General features: G+C 48.1%; 1 protein-coding gene across 3 annotated transcripts in view; it reads right to left on the bottom strand.

Annotated features, from left to right (window-relative positions):
• The window catches only part of OCRL (OCRL inositol polyphosphate-5-phosphatase), a 566,508-nt gene extending 555,216 nt beyond the window's left edge, over positions 1–11,292 (bottom strand). For all 3 annotated transcript variants that reach the window (XM_085607761.1, XM_085607762.1, XM_085607763.1), the window contains exons 1-3: positions 11,072–11,292; positions 9,866–9,946; positions 5,950–6,029 (exon numbers count right to left, since the gene is read on the bottom strand). In XM_085607761.1, coding sequence (XP_085463887.1) covers positions 5,950–6,029; positions 9,866–9,946; positions 11,072–11,106 — 196 coding nt within the window. In that variant the 5' untranslated portion in view covers positions 11,107–11,292. The remainder of the gene's footprint in view (positions 1–5,949; positions 6,030–9,865; positions 9,947–11,071) is intronic.
• Positions 11,293–18,040: the final 6,748 nt, after the last annotated feature.

Here is an 18,040-nt window from a genome sequence, read left to right as displayed (position 1 = left end):
GTTTTAGGATTAATTCTAGACCATTATCTTCTGCCGTACATTTATTTTTCCTAAAAAACAGTTCCATGTAAACACATGTTCCAAGTTCAATACTGGATACCCATGGACATTTAGGTTGCTCTTGTACTTCTTTACTGACAAATTTTCAAATGGGAGCAGGTAACCAGCTCATACTTGCTATCTTATGAATTATAACATAAAATCCTCTCTCATGGTAAAGTTAGGTTTTAAATTACAATTTTTAAAATGCCACTTTAAGATGTTACAACAACCTGCTAAGGCTTGGACCCTAGTCAGTAAGGCTGGTCCATACATCTATATACTCAATGTCACAAGTGCCTATACGGACTTCTATTTACCAAACCTGGTTTAATCTGTGATCACACAACCAAATTAATATGATCACCATTTATTTTCTGACTTTGGTTTAATTTATTTTTTCAGGTTACAGCATTTCTCAATCTATGCAAATTCTCATAATCATAAAATCATACCCAGCGCATACATAACACAATGTACATAGACCACTCACATCAACATGTACCAAAAACTCCTGTTGTCACATGAAATATAATAAATATCAAAAACATTTTTGTGCATCATACAAAATAATAACATCAAATTTTTATAACATGCAATTGAACCCACGTTCTGAGTTTTCAAGCCTATCAGGAGCCTCATTATTATTTCATATATTTAGTGCTCCTCTCTTTGGGCTATGAAACCACGCAGTGCTACAGTACAGGTACAATAGGCAAAAAAATGTAAGTCTTTTTTTCAATAACAACCCTGAACCTCACTGTCTTGGATTTAAAATACACTTCATGGTTACAAAAACTGTGGACGCGTTTCATAACCCTTCAGTATTCTAGGGTTCTCCTCAGGACTCACAATGAATGAGCACTTATCCAAAATCATTTTCGGCACCTTTGAATTTCCTGAACATCGGTCCGTGACCACATGTTTCTTATTTTCTAAATAAACCAGAATCAGTTCTTCTTGCTTCAAAAACCTGGAAATGAACCCATTCAAGGCAGCCCTCTTCCTTCTCTCTTTCAATGGCCCACCATCCGATCTAATTGTTTAGAAGCCAACAAACCGTGCTGTGTCTATTTAATCTAACCTCCGATCCTATCGTTTGTAAACGGTTCCTACACACCAGCAGTGTCTCCTCAACTGCCCTATTAATTTGGTTGTTTGATCACAGAGAGATATATATACATACGTATCACCCAGCCATGTAACCCAGAGGCAGACTGTAGGAACTAAATGGCGAAGGCAGAAAAATGGCAACTTTCTAAACGTATGTATATAATATATATATATATATAGTTTTGAAAATTTCGCGAGGATTCGTCGACCGGCGCCAAAGTTATTCCAAATAGAATGTTGCGGATTTCCTATGGAAACAGGGTCCTAACTATAACTACCTACTGGCGACCGCCAGTAGGTAATATATACACACATATACATACACACACACACACACAGTCTAAGAAAGTTGCCATTTTCCTGCCTTAGCCATTTAGTTCAACAGCCCGTTTGTGGGTCACATGACTGGGTGTAGCTGACAGTTGAGCTTTGTGTATTCCTCCTAGACAGCACACACAATAGAGAGCTTAGGTGTGCCTTGATGGACCACAGCTGGCATCAAGAGAGGATGGAACTGGGCACAGACCTACTTACACTTGAATAGGCTGTGTCCTGCCTCCACACAAAGAGCTGCATACCCCCTGTAGTTAGTCTGGAGCCAAGACAGGGAAGGCAGGATTGGACTTCGAAAGGAAACCTCTCGAAGCTTCTCCCACTTCAAAAGAAGGCCTAGGTATAAATACTGCAGCCTAAACACCAACTCTTAAGTACACTTCTGGACTTGGGGGATATGATATTCTGCCAGGAAGGACTGCTGTGCTGTGAAAGGACTGCCACTCTGAAGTACTGCTGCTCTGCTGTGCTGACCTGCCCGCTTGCTGCCCTCCTATCTGTGTGAGAAGGACTGGACCAGTATCTCTTGAACCCAGGACCACCAGTGACTCCAAGGGCCAGTTGGTTGGCCCCCTGATTTGAGCCTCATGGACAAAAGGCCACAATAACTTTGACCCCAGCACCTGAACTGAGCAATCTGTGACTCTACCCAGGAAAGTGGAGCCGCCCAGTCCTGGACCCTTAGAAGTGGGCCTAAAGTGCTCTGCCAACCTCTGTGGATCCAGCGGAATGGAAGCATCTCCTCTGCTGTGCAGCGCAACCCCGAGCCGAACTGATGCATTGCCACCTCTGAAGGGTCTTAATCATCACAAAGACTTACACTCTATGCCTCATCAGAACTGTTGCTGCATGAAAATTTCAGCGCAAACCCTCACATCCTCGTCGACAACAGCCTCAGAACAGACGCAACGCCCGGACTGTGCAACGCATCTTCAATGCCAGACTCTGCATCACAAGCCCTTGTTGACAACACAGGGTCTCGCATCGCAGCCTCGCCACATCTTGGAACCAACGCACCGCTTTGGCTGAGTGATGCATCTGCGACGCTGACCCTCACCATGCTCTGCAAAACAGGACCTAAGATTCTTTATTTGTGGTGTTTTCACTTTATAACTGTTTGAAGTGTTGCACAAATACTTTACACAATGCCTCCAAGTTAAGCCGGACTGCTCCGTTCAAAGATACCAGAGGGTTGAAAACAGGTTATTTTAGGGTTGTCTTATACCTCCTCCAGACAATTATTGTGGCTGCTGCTTGACCAAGGCTCCCACCACAGTCAACCAAAACCCAATTTCTCACAAGAACACTTATACATTACTAGACGATTTGGAGGACTTTAATATAGTCTACCACTGTAGGTCTCAAATATCTATACAATTTGACTGCTTCTTTACATCTCACAAAGACACTCAAATATAGGATGATAATAAAAGAAATGCACATCCCAATAGACCTCGCCACTTCTCTCCCTCCAACCATGCCAACACAGAACCACAACTATACACAAACCCTCAGATTGGACAACCCAGTACAGTAGCTAGCTAAGTAGACGATTTCATATAAAAAAATACCATAAAGAGACTTGCAGAGCTGTTCAAAGCTACCAGCACAATTAAAGCCCAAAAACTGCACGTTTGTTTCTCATAATTCATTATCTAACACACTGCTACTTGCAGTGTTTCATAACACGATACCCAAAGCTCGGTGGTCTTGACACGCGACATGGAAACACTTCCAACATAGGATCAAATCAAATACATATTTTCAACCACACACTAGAAGATGTAGCGTGCTACTCATGTAGGCAAGAGCTTCAGCCTCCCCCCCGCCAAATAGGGATAGTAAAATCTATATAAATGCTGCAATAGAATAGAATACAAACTTATTAGGCCTTCCTAAAGACCACGTGGGAATCAACCAACACCTTCTGTATCAGAAGGTTGTTCCACAGTCTAAGGCCCAACAGTCTTACTGTCCTTGCCTTGAACCGTTTGTCTTTATCTAGGGACTTCAGAAGCATGTTTTCACAGTGAAGGGAGGTGGCTGGAAAATAGGCGCAGCACCAGCAAAAAAATGGGAGAGCGGTCAGGCTTTCAGAATAATTTCTGCATTCGGAATAAACATTTAAAATGGATTTGCTGATCCACTCCCAGACAGTGCTATATGGTTCTCTTTAGATGATAAAAGAAGCGCACCACTGTATGATATAATCACTGTAATTTAGCTAAGGTGGACAGGAGAATCTCACATAAACACTCTTGCTGTAGTCTTGCCTAAACAATATGATAGAGAAGACAACAGAAACCTTGATTGTTTTTGGGCAAGGCTCATCTAAAGATCTCTCATGCCAAAGGTTTAAGGGAGTTAAGCCCCATCCGATGAACTACTGCTACCATGTAATTATGAAGGTTGAGGAGGGAGCTGGTAGATTGAGCATACAAATGAAGAAGGACTTGTGTTTCCTCAGGGCCAGAGCTTTACCCCCAAACAATCTTATGATGTTGAACAGAGGATGCACATGCATAATGAAAAGAATAGGACATAGTGAGATTCCCTGCAGTATCCGAAGAGATATCGGGATGCTTTTAAATTTGAAGTGGAACAGAATTTACTTTAAGGGCTGCTCATAATACGCAAGATGCTAACCACTGAAGGACTCTGTCACTCATCTAAACATTCCACAAATGGTGTCGTAGGACAGAATAATCCCAAGTATCAAATGTGATAGAGCGGTCTAACAGCCCTACTGCACTACTATTGCCAACCACAGCCCCAACTCTTCTATGGCCAAAGCCACTGCAGTTTCCATCCCTCTCGGACCACTCAACATCTCTCATACATAATCTCCAATGTCTTTTCAATTAAGCCACAGCTCTGCTAAATGGGCTTAAGCCAAACACTAGCAAGGCCATCACCACTAATAAAACCAACTATAAAGCCTGTTCTACTTACTCTTGTAATGGCCCACAACAAGTGCCCAAAAGACAAACTTATCACACTTTTGAGGAAGCTGAATAACATAAAGGGAATTAAGCCTGCTACTCTATCAATCATCTAAACTGCAACGCAATGGTACACCCTATTTACAGACGTATATCAATCTTTATTACTTGCAAATTTATGAACTGAACTTTCAGGGACTCATTTCATTTCCCCTTCTGAGCCCTATACTTTCCATAACAACCACCTTACATTCAAGCCCTGCCATATCTTCTGCAACAAAAATCTGAACTCTTAAAATGATTATTCCCAAGTTTGCAAAATCAAAATTGATGAACTGTTGACATGTTTATGTAAAATTTTTAAAACAAATGTGTAAATGATAAACAAATGCTCCACCAGCCATCATCTGTAAAGAAGAGTCTGCATCGCAATGGAATGATTTTTCGCTTGCCACTTCTTACATAGACCTCTTGAGCAGGTCTCCAGATTTTTAATATCTTAATTTCTCTGTCAGTTTTGGAAGCATATTTGGTGACCACTTCTGCATACTAATCGAAATTTGAAATTACTGAGCTTTAGAAGTGTACGTAACTACTATAGCATTGTGCCAGCTCTTTCACAGCTCTGCTAGTTTATGTAACCCCTCTTACATTGTACCGGCTCTCCATTGTTTCATAAGATTAAATAACAATACTAATATTAAGCTGACTTACTCCGCTGACAAGTTTAATAGCTGTGAAATAAATTACGTGATTCACTGTTCAACAGCAATACTGTACAGCAGTGAGACCAAGCCGTGGCTTTTCTATTTTGAAGACCACGCACCTATAGCACAAACAATGCACCGAATCTGGAGTCGTAAGCCAGCCATAAAACGTAATGTTACCTATCAAAACAAAAGGCATAGATTCCGCTTTTTCTGTGATCTATTGTGTTTCAAATGAAGTTGTGTTTGTCTATTTGCTATCTTATGCTATATTAATTCTTGAAACAGCATTTGGAAAACAAAGGCAAAAATCACTTTAAAATGTGAAAGCATGTGCCACAGGGACCATGCTATAGAACAGTAGAAAACTCGAAGATTTTCAGATATCCCTTCAATGGGATTTCACAGTGTAAAATATATAAAGAGCAAAACTTTTTTCAAGCTCATGCACAGTACAGGAGAGCTGTCCACAGTTATTGTGAAACAGAATTTCGTTTTTTTAAAATAAAGAACTAGAAGCACAATTGCTCTGATCAAGCACTCTGGATACAGTTGTGAAACCAGAAACTGTTTCAATATCCCCCGCACCTGGGGAGGGTGGAGGGAGAATCCCAACTTTACAGGACCCCCATCTCTCTAAAGATAACAACCATCAAAGTACGAGCAGCCTTCGATGAGATTAGTTTCTCCCCACTGCACAAAGTGCATCAGTTTTCAATTTCAGATACAACGAATGCCAACTAGTTCCTTTTATGTGCACTCCCATTCCACCACAATACTAAACACTGAAATCCATAAATAAAAGCACACTGTACCTTGCACACATTGAAAGCTATTGGTGATAGGGATGATGTCATCGCCTTTGGAGGGCCTTCCATCAGGGCGGATAATCAATCTACAAAACAAATCGAATAATAATTAAACAGAGATTGCGAGTCTCTGTGTATGTTCTGTGAAAACTGTACTCGAACCCGAATCCAAAAAGTAAAACAAACAACCTGTCGAGGAGATTCTGGAACTCTACTGAATAACCAGCTGCCAATCAGATACCAAATTAACAAAGACAATCATACATCTAAGTGAGTAGAAATAGGCCAACTCTTACCCAGGATTAAGGATGCTAGTCTGAGTCATGAAACTAGAGCAGTCCAGGAGGTACAGGTCTCTTGTATAGTTTGAGGAGCATGCCATGGGGATTATCCATTATGGAAAATCCGCCTGTTTAGGATTTGGTCGATCAGTTATTGGCACTGCATTTCTTACCCCTTTCTCACAAGGGTGTTGGAAGTGGGGGGAGAGGAGGGGTGGGGGGTTAATGATTTTCAAGGTTGTTAAATCTAATCATCCACACCTTTTGCAGGGATTCATTTCCTTTTGCCTCCCAGGCATTTTACTTACACCAACATTTGGTGGTTGAAATTTAAAAAGTTTTGTAGGGTGCAACAGAAATCTTTCGAGCCACTTTCAAGATTATCTCAAGAGGAAAAAATCTGTACATTTTATGGCCAACTCGTGGCAAAATGAGCAGCATTTCCCTTATATTGATAGACTACTGCGTGAGCAGATAAGAAGAGAATTGCTAAGGTTAAGAACTGGTGTTAACCCTTGCTATGCAAACAATGGGGTAAAAAAAAGCAAAAAATTAAAGCAAAGGGAACTGTGTTTGCACTCTGGGAACTACGTGCGATATATCACATATTTTATTGGACTGTCAGAAGATGTTGGATATACAGAAAGTGTTTTTATGCCCAATTTTTAAAAAGTATGGTATTAAAAATAGGGTAGAAGCAGTAGATCTAACAGAAACGAGTAATTTAGATATAGCTTGGGCTATGGGGAAGATCACCCAAAACGCAAAAAACAAAATTCTTAAATGTGAATAGAACTGAAATACTGGTCTTAAAATATTAACAGATATACAGTACTTTATACGGAATGTTGGAAAGAGTAATGAATTTTAAATGTATGAATTTTTATGATAGATTTTATTCAAGATATGGGATTTTAAAAGTCTGTATTTATGGAGATTTTAAATGTTTAAAGACTAATTAGTCCAAATAAACTTTTGTTTGACTGACTGAGTTATTTTACGGGTCTCTCAAAACAGACTTTGTTTTGCAGGGCCAGACATATTTCTCACACATACTCACAGAAATAAAAGACTGGAAAGCAGGCAGGCTTTTCTAATTGAGTCACAACATATTTGCTTGGAAATCCTGATTTTGAGAATCAGGATGTCCCCAGTTCTTAACCACTGCAAATGGCTACCAATTTATTTTATCTACCTTACAGTTTCTATAAATGTGTATTTTATGTGTATTTAGTCAATTAATCTAGCTAATTTCTATATAGAGTTATAAGCCACACAATTTTACCTAATCGTAATATAATCTAGCCTAATGGTTAAAGGCTGTCTAGCCAGTATATTATTAATAATTTGCAAACGTGACTGGAATACCTTTTTGCAAACTATGTACAACCAAACCCATTTTATCATGCCGGAATTCGAATGTGAACAGGCGTTGCTCTCTAAGTGGTCCTGTTGCATCTGGAGGTCATTGGCTGGCTGGCAGGGGACAGAGAAACGCAAAAGGCAGGTTCAGGTAGGGATGTTGAAGACCCAAGTATTTGAGAGGCAGGCTGCAGCTTGCCCACACTAAAAACAATTTCAGTTGTTAGGCAAAACTAAATAAACAACTGGACATGTTTTGACAATGTGTCTTCACATTAAAAAATGTTATTCCAAGAGAACAAATTTTTCATATACCTTAAATATGAATGTTACGCTGAACTCTTCCATGATTTTTGCAACAATTGTGCATACTACAGGTAGCGTAGATTCAGAAGAGCACAAAATTCAGAAAAAAATGTTTTGTAATTACCACAGAGTTGATAGTGGCACATACCAAGGTTCTACAAAGCAAACACCCATTTGCTTCCCAGCGCACACTTATGACTGTGGGAAAATCTGTACAATTAGTGGACTTTCCACCACAGTACAAGCGGTCTTGAAAAGAATTCCGGAAAAAAATCCCGCCCACCAAAAGACGAGGATAGGTCAGCAAAATGCATCACTAATCCAGAAACAGGAAGAGAGCAGTCCACGACATAATCCTAGCCACAGTACTGAAACAAGATTAAGACCATGGGCACTCGCAAACATTTCCCCAAGGGCCACAAACTATGGTATGTGGTGTGCTCGAAGGCCACATTAATGGCAGCATGGTGGGTTGGGGTTGGGGGGGGTTTAAGATGGGTGTAGGAGAAGCGAATCACATACATGGTGTCATCTGCAAATTATTTTGAGTGTTTCTTAACATAATACCCTCCAAATTAGCCCCTAGTCTCTAGAAGAATCATAGATTTGACAAAAATGAATTATTCTGTATCTGAATTTCTATCCCTCTACCGCACATTGGGGTAAGCCTTTCTGCTTGTTATTGTTACATTTGGGGAGAGGCAAGTGTAAAAAGGAAGTAACTTGATTATTAAATTGAAATGAAACAGAATTCCACAAAGTGAAACCAGACAACCTGGGATCAAGGAAAGCCTTCCACTTGAACCAATTATTTGATCCCTGGCAGTTGCCTAATTTCACCTTGCCTCCATATTCATCATTATGACAATTAAGAGCACCTCGAAATACATGAGTTCAGGATATATGCTGTACAAACCTCTTGCATTTCATTTAATAAACTATAATGTTGTCCATGTATAATAATCCTGTCCACCTAAAGTGTTTTACGTGGCAACTGACTTGCCTCTTAATTCGCAACTGGCATATTTCTACACATTTTTTTTGTTTGTTTTTTTAAAACAATCAGGTTTATATAAAATACTTATGAATGCACTTATCTAATCTGATGTACTAAGGAGTAATGCTTCTGCATATTTATGAAATATACTTTTTGAATATTGAAGCGACCATCACATTTTTACACATTTGCTGCAAATGTATTGAAAAATTAATGCTACTGAATTAAGTTTCACAGGACACCTTGTTTGCTTCTTTTCATTTATTTAGCCTGTAAATAAATGTGTTCCCTTTTATTTAACATATTTGTAATGTTTAGTGGTTTCTGAAGTTTACAGCAGCCCTGTGCAGTCATTCAGCTGGGGACCGCATGTGAAGATCAGGAGGGCCGCATGTGGCCCCCGGGCCATACTTTGAGTACCACGGATCTAAACTGTATGCACCCTTTCCTGATGCAGATGCAACGTTTTACTTATGTGTGCAAATAGGAGGGGAAATAATCAATTCAAAAAGTGACGCACAGTTCAAACTATATATATATATATATATATATATATATATATATATATATATATTCCACCAATCCCGCTTCCTAGAAAACGGGCAGACTCATGCACCAGTGCCTTCCAGGTAAGCTTTAATTTCACCATCTGGTCACATCCTGCTTTGATAAAATATCGACATCGCTGTAACACCTGGCAGACGCGTGTTACGGCTTCTTTGCCTTCCTCAATGCCAGCTATATGTTATGAATATATATACACACATATACATATATACACACACACACACACACGAATATATGCATACACACACAAAACACATCCGTGCATATTTTACATACAAGTAGTAAAAACGTGACAATCTGCAATATATTCATTAAGTGCTGCGTATCTAATTTAGGCCAACCACATCACCTTCCAAGACCACAGAACAATAATTATGAAAGAAAGCAGAAATGTTTTCAAATTACTTACACGTGTTTTCCATTCTCTTTGGCTAGCAACAGAGAACATGGCTCTTGGTGGCCAGGCTTCACTTCGAGGCCCTTAACAGCAGTAGCAGCCCGTTAAAGAATGTTAACATGTTTTATGCATAGAACATATCTAAAAAGCGTGGAAGCGAATTAGGCGCCGCAGATGTAAGTCAATATGCACCACTTAATCACAACCAATTGTAATCGTTCTGCTAAAGGCGCACATACAGACAAGTGTCTTACACCCTACTCAAAACTCTAGTATTCTGAGAGCTTTTCGGCCACTGGTTGCCAATAAGTCATGCAGTCGTTTCGTATCATGAAACATTTATTAACTTTTTCAACAAAGATCACGTTGTGTTGTCACTGGAACGTGTGCCTGCAATGATACAGGTACACTCCCCACACAAAGTTCCAACAGATTTCCTGTTCTGTCAGCAAAACATGTTGAAAAAGGGATTTTAAAGTCTCAGCCACCAGACTTTGATACACCAGTTCATAATTTCAATGTTTACGGTAAATAGAGACATGCTTCTGCAAACAGACAATTGGAGAAATTGTGGTCGCCTGGTTGGACGTAGGAGCACTCTTGTATAGTGATCCACAGCAGTACGTATTCTATCCCAGCAATCGCTGCAAGTGCAGCCAAAGTACAACCATCTACTGCATACTCAGACGCTTTACCCGATGCACTTGTCCCCCTGCAGTCACCACGCACACTTGGCCCAAGTTACTAGTGCTTAGAGTACAGTCCCCATGGGAGCTGCTCTCCCAGCTCTTATCAACACAGCCCGTTGTCCTTCCCAGATCGTAAATAACCCGTACCATATTATCCTGTCACACAATTTCAGTGGTCACTCAACTCAGCAGTCTCTCACTACAACTACTCCATTGCCCCTGTGCCCATCAGCTGTTGTCAGAAACTCTCATCGCAGAGATACGCTATACATGGGAGTCAGAAACTCCCCCTGCAATTATAACTCGTTCTCGCTTCACAGTCTATCGCTGCTGTGAACATACACACTCTTCTGGTTGTCAACAACTGCCCTTCCCTCTTTCCCTCGGCTCCAGTGTGATGTCCCAGCCAGTCCTACACCCAGTACGTTTTATAATCCACAGCTGACAGTGTCTGCCCTTCCCAAGCCCCCAGCTGACCCCTCTCTCTCTCTCTCTCTCTCCTGCAATTCACGCGCCAAGCTCAGGATATACGGAGACGGCGCCGCTGGGCCTCGGCTCCTGCATTGCTGCTCAGTCCTCTCCTGTTTGACAGACGTGCCCGTGCTGCCTCCGCCAACAGAGTCCCAGCATCAAACCCAGCCCAGGGAGAGGACTCTTCTCCAGACCGGCTCCGGCAGCGCCGAGGAGCGGTCAGGAGAGAGAGGGGGCTTACACAAGGCCACCCTGCTCAGGCTGCCCTCTGCTGGCCGGAGGAGGACACGCCACCTGGTAGTTTAAAGCACCAGGCAGTCTCGTAACTATTGAAAAGAGGTCCGGAAAAAAATCCCGCCCACCAAAAGACGAGGATAGGTCAGCAAAATGCATCACTAATCCGGAAACAGGAAGAGAGTGGTCCACGACATAATCCTACTCCTAGCCACAGTACTCTCTACAGCTGGTGCGGCTGTTGAGTTCAGTGCAGTGGGTAATTCCTCAAAATTACCAGGCCAACTTGAAAGGTGGATAGTCTACAAAACAGAAGTTTGTTTATTTTAATAATTGTCAAATGTCAATGCATTATAAGTAACTGCAGCGTGCTAATACATGTAGCATTGCTCTTTGTGTATTCACTTGTTCTTTAGCCAAGTAGGGCGACCACTTGGAGCCAAATTCTGCACACGGTGAAAAATTCAGGCCTAAGAGTAAAAATTTGGTACACAAATTCAAGACAAAGGGCCAGTTTTACAGATTCATCTGGGGAGGAGGGCCAGGCGTCTCCGCACATAGGTTGGTGGATAGCTGTTGGACAGGCCACACAGAGGGCTTGCTCCCCCCCCCGCACGACAGGGCCCGAGCTCCGGCCCACCCGGCATACCCCCGTGACAAGCCCCTGTACTCCGTCTCCCGACGGACCCTCTGCCCTCGGACCCCTACTCATCACGGGGTCCAGCCCCACCGGCTTCCCCGGCCGGGTCAAGCCGCCATCTTGGGCCCTGCACCACGCGGCCGCGTGGCCTCACCTCGACCCTAACCCCGGGCCTGGCCGGCCCCGACATCCCGGCACCACCATCCACCCAGGAGGTGAGCGGACCACTTGGCAGGTCAATGGGAGAACGAAGCGTCAAGAGCTCTTCCCCCGCCAGGTGCCGATCGCCTCCAGCAGCCCCCAGGCGCTGGCTCCACCCCCTGCTGGGTGTCTGGACACCTTCATCCCGGACCCTCCGACCTCCAAGTGCGAGGGTCCGGACATCAAAGGGCACCAGCCCTATAACTAAGACAGCTCCGGAGCAGGAAGGCAGTTGTATCCTGGAGTCGAGAGACACCGAGTGAACTCAACCCTGACGGTCTACTGGCGCTGCCGTAGCCCGCTCTTGTGAACCATCGTCCTGCCTGCTGGCGCTGCCGCGGCCTTCTGCAACCTTCATCTTCCTGGGACCTGCTGGCGCTGCCGCGGCCCGTTGTAACGACCATCCTCACCGGGACCTGCTGGCGCTGCCGCGGACCGTCATCTTCCTGGGACCTGCTGGCGCTGCCGCGGCCCGTTGTAACGACCATCTTCACCGGGACCTGCTGGCGCTGCCGCGGACCGTACATCTTCCGGGGACCTGCTGGCGCTGCCGCGGCCCGTTGTATCAACCATCCTTACCGGGACCTGCTGGCGCTGCCGCGGACCGTACCACCTAAACACCAAGCTCGAGGATTGTGAGCTCATCATCATCTCATCCGAACTACCTGATTGGTAAATAGACTGACCCGCTACCCCCTTCCCTACCTTACGAGACTCTAATCGAGGGGACCCCTGCGTCCAGACCTCCTTGTACCATTCTACCGTATCATAACTAAGTACCTATAAAGAACACTGAACCTTATCCGTGTGTGATTTCTGTCTGTGGGGGGGAAGTTACTTGTCTGTACGATCGCTGGAGACGGCTCTCCCCGGAGACCTCTCCCCCTGACCCCGGCCGGCCCTCCCGGTCCGTCTACCTTTTCTAACATTGGTGGCCAGCGGCGCGATCCGAATCAACGCGTAATCGTACAGAGAGTAGCTCACCCCACGACAAAAACACGATGTCGACCAAAGATAGCAGCTCCACCGAGAAATTCCAAATGGAGAAATTAGAAGAATACAACCACCGCGAACTGAGACAATTTTGCATAGAACTTGGCATTGCTACCACCGGCCTGAGTACCAAGGATGATCTAAAGCGCGCTCTGGAGTCATGGACAGAAACGGGGGTCACAGGACCCTCCGACCAAAGCAGCATCACACCAGACCAAACCAGCATCACACCAGAGGGGAACGCCACGGCTCCCGAGGAGCGGGGAACGGGCCTTCCGCAAGAGGAGATCCGAGAAAGAGACAGAGTCAGATTACACGAGTTGGAGATGGCACGACTCAAGATGGATGGGGAACTCAAGTTAGCTGAACAGAAACTTAACCTCGAGCATATGCGGCTTCGAGAGGAACGAGAAGAAAAGCAGAGACAGAGAGAGCTGGAAGAGAAAAAAATAACGCTCGAGCACGAGCGCCGACTAGCGGAAATAGAACTGCGCAAACAGAATAAGGAACTGGGGGTGCCTGAGCGACCACACACCCCGGGGCCAAGTGAGAAAAAAGTTCACATCCCCAAGGATGTTGTCCGCGAATATGTCCGAGAAGACGACATACAACAGTGGTTTAAAGCCTATGAGATCGCAATGACCTCCCACCGAATCGACCGGAGTGATTGGGGAGCCGGACTTTGGGGGAGATTTATCAACGAGGGTCGCGATGCCCTGCTGCAGCTCCCCGATCACCAAATGTCGTCCTACGACCACATGAAGGCTGCCCTCCTCACCCGCTACGGCCTCACGCCCGAGATGTACCGCCAGAGGTTCAGAGATTGCACCAGGATCCCAGGTACAACTTGGGTAGAATACGTGAACTATTTCAGCCGGGCATTCGAAGGGTGGATCAAGGGAAGTCAGGTCACCACTTACGAACAACTCTTCAACCTTATGGTATGGGAGCACCTGTCAAACAACTGTTTCGTCGAGCTCCGGCAGCACCTACTCGACAGTAAGCTGACCGACCCCCGGCAGCTCGCCGCCGAAGCTGACCGGTGGGAAAGCACCCGAGTGGGCCGGAGAGGGCCCCACGACCAGAACAGAGGCAACCAAGGCCAGCACCGTCCTCGGGGAGGAGGAGGGGGCCAGGGGCGAGGGAGAGACGCCTTACCAACAACACCCGTGGCCAGCACCCCGCCTCCGGCCGGCCGGGGCAACCCCCCGTTGCGGCCTGGGTACCGAGCCAACGTCACGTGCCACCGGTGCCAGCGACTAGGCCACTACGCCAATGACCCGAACTGCCCGCTAAATCAAACACCCAAGCCCCGCCAGGTAGCGGCCGCTGCCCTAGGGGAAGAGCAATCATCGGAGGGACCCGAAGAGTACGAGCCGGCCCAGCAAGGGTGGGAACCGGCCGCCATGGTCCTGGCATGCCTAGGGGGAAGAGACATGGTTCCGCGGGCTCCCCTACCCGCCAACACCAGAAAATACGGTCAGTGGGTGACCATTAATGGACAGAGAGCCGAGGCCTTGCGTGACACCGGCGCCAGCGTGACGGCCGTCCGCTGTCATCTGGTGAAGCCCGAGCAGATCCTGCCGAACATTCTCTGCCCCGTCCGCTCGGCAGATAACTCTGAGAGTATGTGTAAGATGGCCTGCGTCCCGTTTGAATGGGGAGGGGTCTCCGGCCTACTGAAGGTGACGGTCCGGGACGATGCCCCCGTGGACTGCCTCCTGGGGAATGACCTCGAGAGTTCCCCGTGGGCCACCGTCGAGAAAAAAGAGCACCTGGGGATGCTGGGCCTCCCGGACTGGGCCTGCATAACCACCCGATCCATGGCCGCCCGGGCCACCCCCCGATCAGAAGAAACCGAATGGCCAGCACCTCCGCCCCCGGTTGCCCCCGTCGAGGACAACGGCGAGTCCGACCTCCCGGACCCGACTATCGAAGCAGACGCACAACACCAGGACCTCCCGGATCTGGCTCAGTGGCGTCAAGAGGGGGGGCCCACCCAAGAACAGTTCCGCCAGGAACAAAAGACCTGTCCCTCCCTCGAGGGACTCCGCCAACAAGCCGATACCCAAAACGCAGGGGACACCACCGGAACCCACTGGGTCTACTGGGACAACGACCTGCTCTACAGCGAGCAAAGAATCGCCGAGCTGGGGGCCGGTCGAGTGCTGGTGGTACCGCTCCGCTTCCGAGACTTTCTGCTCAACCTGGCCCACGATGTCCCCCTGGCTGGACACCTGGGCCAGGACAAAACATACAGTCGCCTGGTGACCCACTTTTTCTGGCCAAAAATGAGGAATGACGTCCTGAACCACTGCCGATCTTGCCCCACGTGCCAAGCCAGCGGGAAGAGTGGTCGGAAGCTGAAGGCCCCTCTGCAACCCTTCCCTGTGGTCACCACCCCGTTCGAGAGGGTGGGGATAGACATTGTGGGGCCTCTGGACCCCCGCACGGCACAAGGACACAGGTTCATCTTGGTACTAGTGGACCATGCCACCCGCTACCCCGAGGCGGTGCCCCTACGGACAGTGACAGCTCCGGTGGTTGGCCGGGCCCTGATGGGGATCTTCTCCAGGGTAGGCTTCCCCCGAGAAGTCGTCAGCGACCGAGGTACGAATTTCATATCTAAATACATGAAGTCCCTCTGGCAACAATGCGGGGTCACCTACAGATTTACGACCCCCTATCACCCCCAAGGGAACGGACTAGTGGAGCGTTTTAACCGCACTCTCAAGGGGATGATTGGGGGATTGGAAGAGCCTCTCCGTCGCCAGTGGGATGTGCTGCTCCCGTGCCTCCTCTTCGCCTACCGAGAAGTCCCCCAGAAGTCCCTCGGCTTTAGCCCTTTCGAACTCTTGTACGGGCACCCCGTGCGAGGGCCCCTCAGCCTAGTCAAGGAAGGTTGGGAGATGGCCCCCTTAACGACCCCTCCCGACGTCTTCAAATACATCCTGGCCCCACGAAACCAGACCCGGCGCTTCAGGGAGATGGCCAAGGCGAACCTCGAGGCCAGTCAGGAGGACATGAAGAGGTGGTATGATCACAATGCCTCCTCCGTTGAATTCGAGCCTGGGCAGCAAGTATGGGTGATGTCCCCCACCGAACCATGTGCCCTGCAAGACAAGTGGACGGGGCCCTTCAAAGTGGTCGAGCGTAAAAGCCCCGTCACTTACCTCATCGACATGGGGTCCACCCGGAACCCCCTGCGGGTCCTCCACACCAACCGGCTCAAACCACACTTTGTGCGCTCCGAACTAAGCCTCCTGATGGCGACCGACAGTGGTACAGAAGAAGACTCCGAGCCCCTCCCGGATCTCTTAAAGACTCAGGAGAAGGACGGCTCCGTGGATGGGGTCCGGCTCTCCGACGCCCTCACTTCGGAGCAACGCCAGGACTGCCGGGACCTCCTGCTGCAGTTCGCTGCCCTGTTCTCCCTCACCCCCGGGGTCACCCCTTGGTGTTTGCACGACGTAGACACCGGGGACAGTCCCCCTGTCCGGCACCGGGCCTACCGCGTACCAGATCGGGTACGGGCCTGCATACAGGAGGAAGTGGCCAAGATGCTCACGATCGGGGTCATCGAGCCCTCGGACAGTCCCTGGGCCAGTCCGGTTGTATTAGTTCCCAAGGCCGCTGCCCCCGGCACCGCCCCTGAACTGAGATTCTGCGTCGACTACCGGGGCTTGAACGCTGTCACCCGGACCGACGCTCATCCCATCCCCCGAGCAGACGAGCTGATCGACCGGCTGGGGGCCGCCCGCTACCTTAGTATCTTCGACCTAACGGCGGGCTACTGGCAGATCGGCCTCACACCCAGGGCTCAGGAACGGTCAGCCTTCTCCACCCCCGATGGCCACTATCAATTTAAGGTCATGCCCTTTGGCATGAAGAATGCCCCCGCCACATTCCAACGTCTTGTGAACCAGGTCTTGGCAGGGCTCGAAGAATTCAGCGCTGCCTACCTGGACGATATCGCTGTATACAGCCGCCACTGGTCCGACCACCTCCGTCACCTCCAAGAGGTCCTCCAAGCCCTCCAGCGGGCCGGCCTCACCATTAAAGCCGGCAAGTGCCAAATTGGCCAAGGGTCTGTGACCTACCTTGGGCACCAAGTGGGAAGCGGGCTGGTGGCCCCACTACAACTTAAGATTGCTGCCATCCAGTCCTGGCAGCCCCCCGTCACCCAGACCGAGGTCCGAGCCTTCTTGGGGCTCACCGGCTACTACCGGCGGTTCGTGAAGGACTACGGCAGCATCGTGGGGCCCCTCACGGGACTCACATCCAAGAATCAACCGAAGCGGGTCCACTGGACTCCTGATTGTCAAGCGGCCTTCGAGGAGCTGAAGGCCGCCCTGTGCACCGCCCCGGTGCTCCAGGCCCCCGATTACAGTCGGGAATTTGTAGTGCAGACCGACGCCTCCGACCACGGCATCGGGGCCGTCCTCTCTCAGCTGAACTCCGAAGGTCATGACCAGCCGGTGGCCTTCATCAGTCGACGTCTCCTGGCCCGAGAACAGCGTTGGAGCACAATCGAGAGGGAGGCATTTGCAGTAGTGTGGGCCCTCAAAAAGCTCCGACCCTATCTCTTCGGTACCCACTTCCGGGTACAAACCGACCATCGACCCCTGCAATGGCTGATGCAGATGCGGGGGGAGAACCCAAAACTCTTGCGCTGGTCCATTTCCCTGCAGGGAATGGACTTCACTGTGGAGCACCGGCCAGGCCAAGACCACGCCAACGCGGATGGCCTGTCCCGCTTTTTCCGCCTCGACGAAGAGAGTCCCCAAGGAGATGGGTGACTCTCCCCGCCTTCAGCTGGGGGGGACGCATGTTGGACAGGCCACACAGAGGGCTTGCTCCCCCCCCCGCACGACAGGGCCCGAGCTCCGGCCCACCCGGCATACCCCCGTGACAAGCCCCTGTACTCCGTCTCCCGACGGACCCTCTGCCCTCGGACCC

The sequence above is a fragment of the Triturus cristatus genome, chromosome 5_2, assembly GCF_964204655.1.
Source record: "Triturus cristatus chromosome 5_2, aTriCri1.1, whole genome shotgun sequence".
NCBI lineage: Eukaryota > Metazoa > Chordata > Amphibia > Caudata > Salamandridae > Triturus > Triturus cristatus.
Note: the sequence above shows the minus strand (reverse complement) of the source record. Positions and strands in the feature narration are given on the sequence as shown.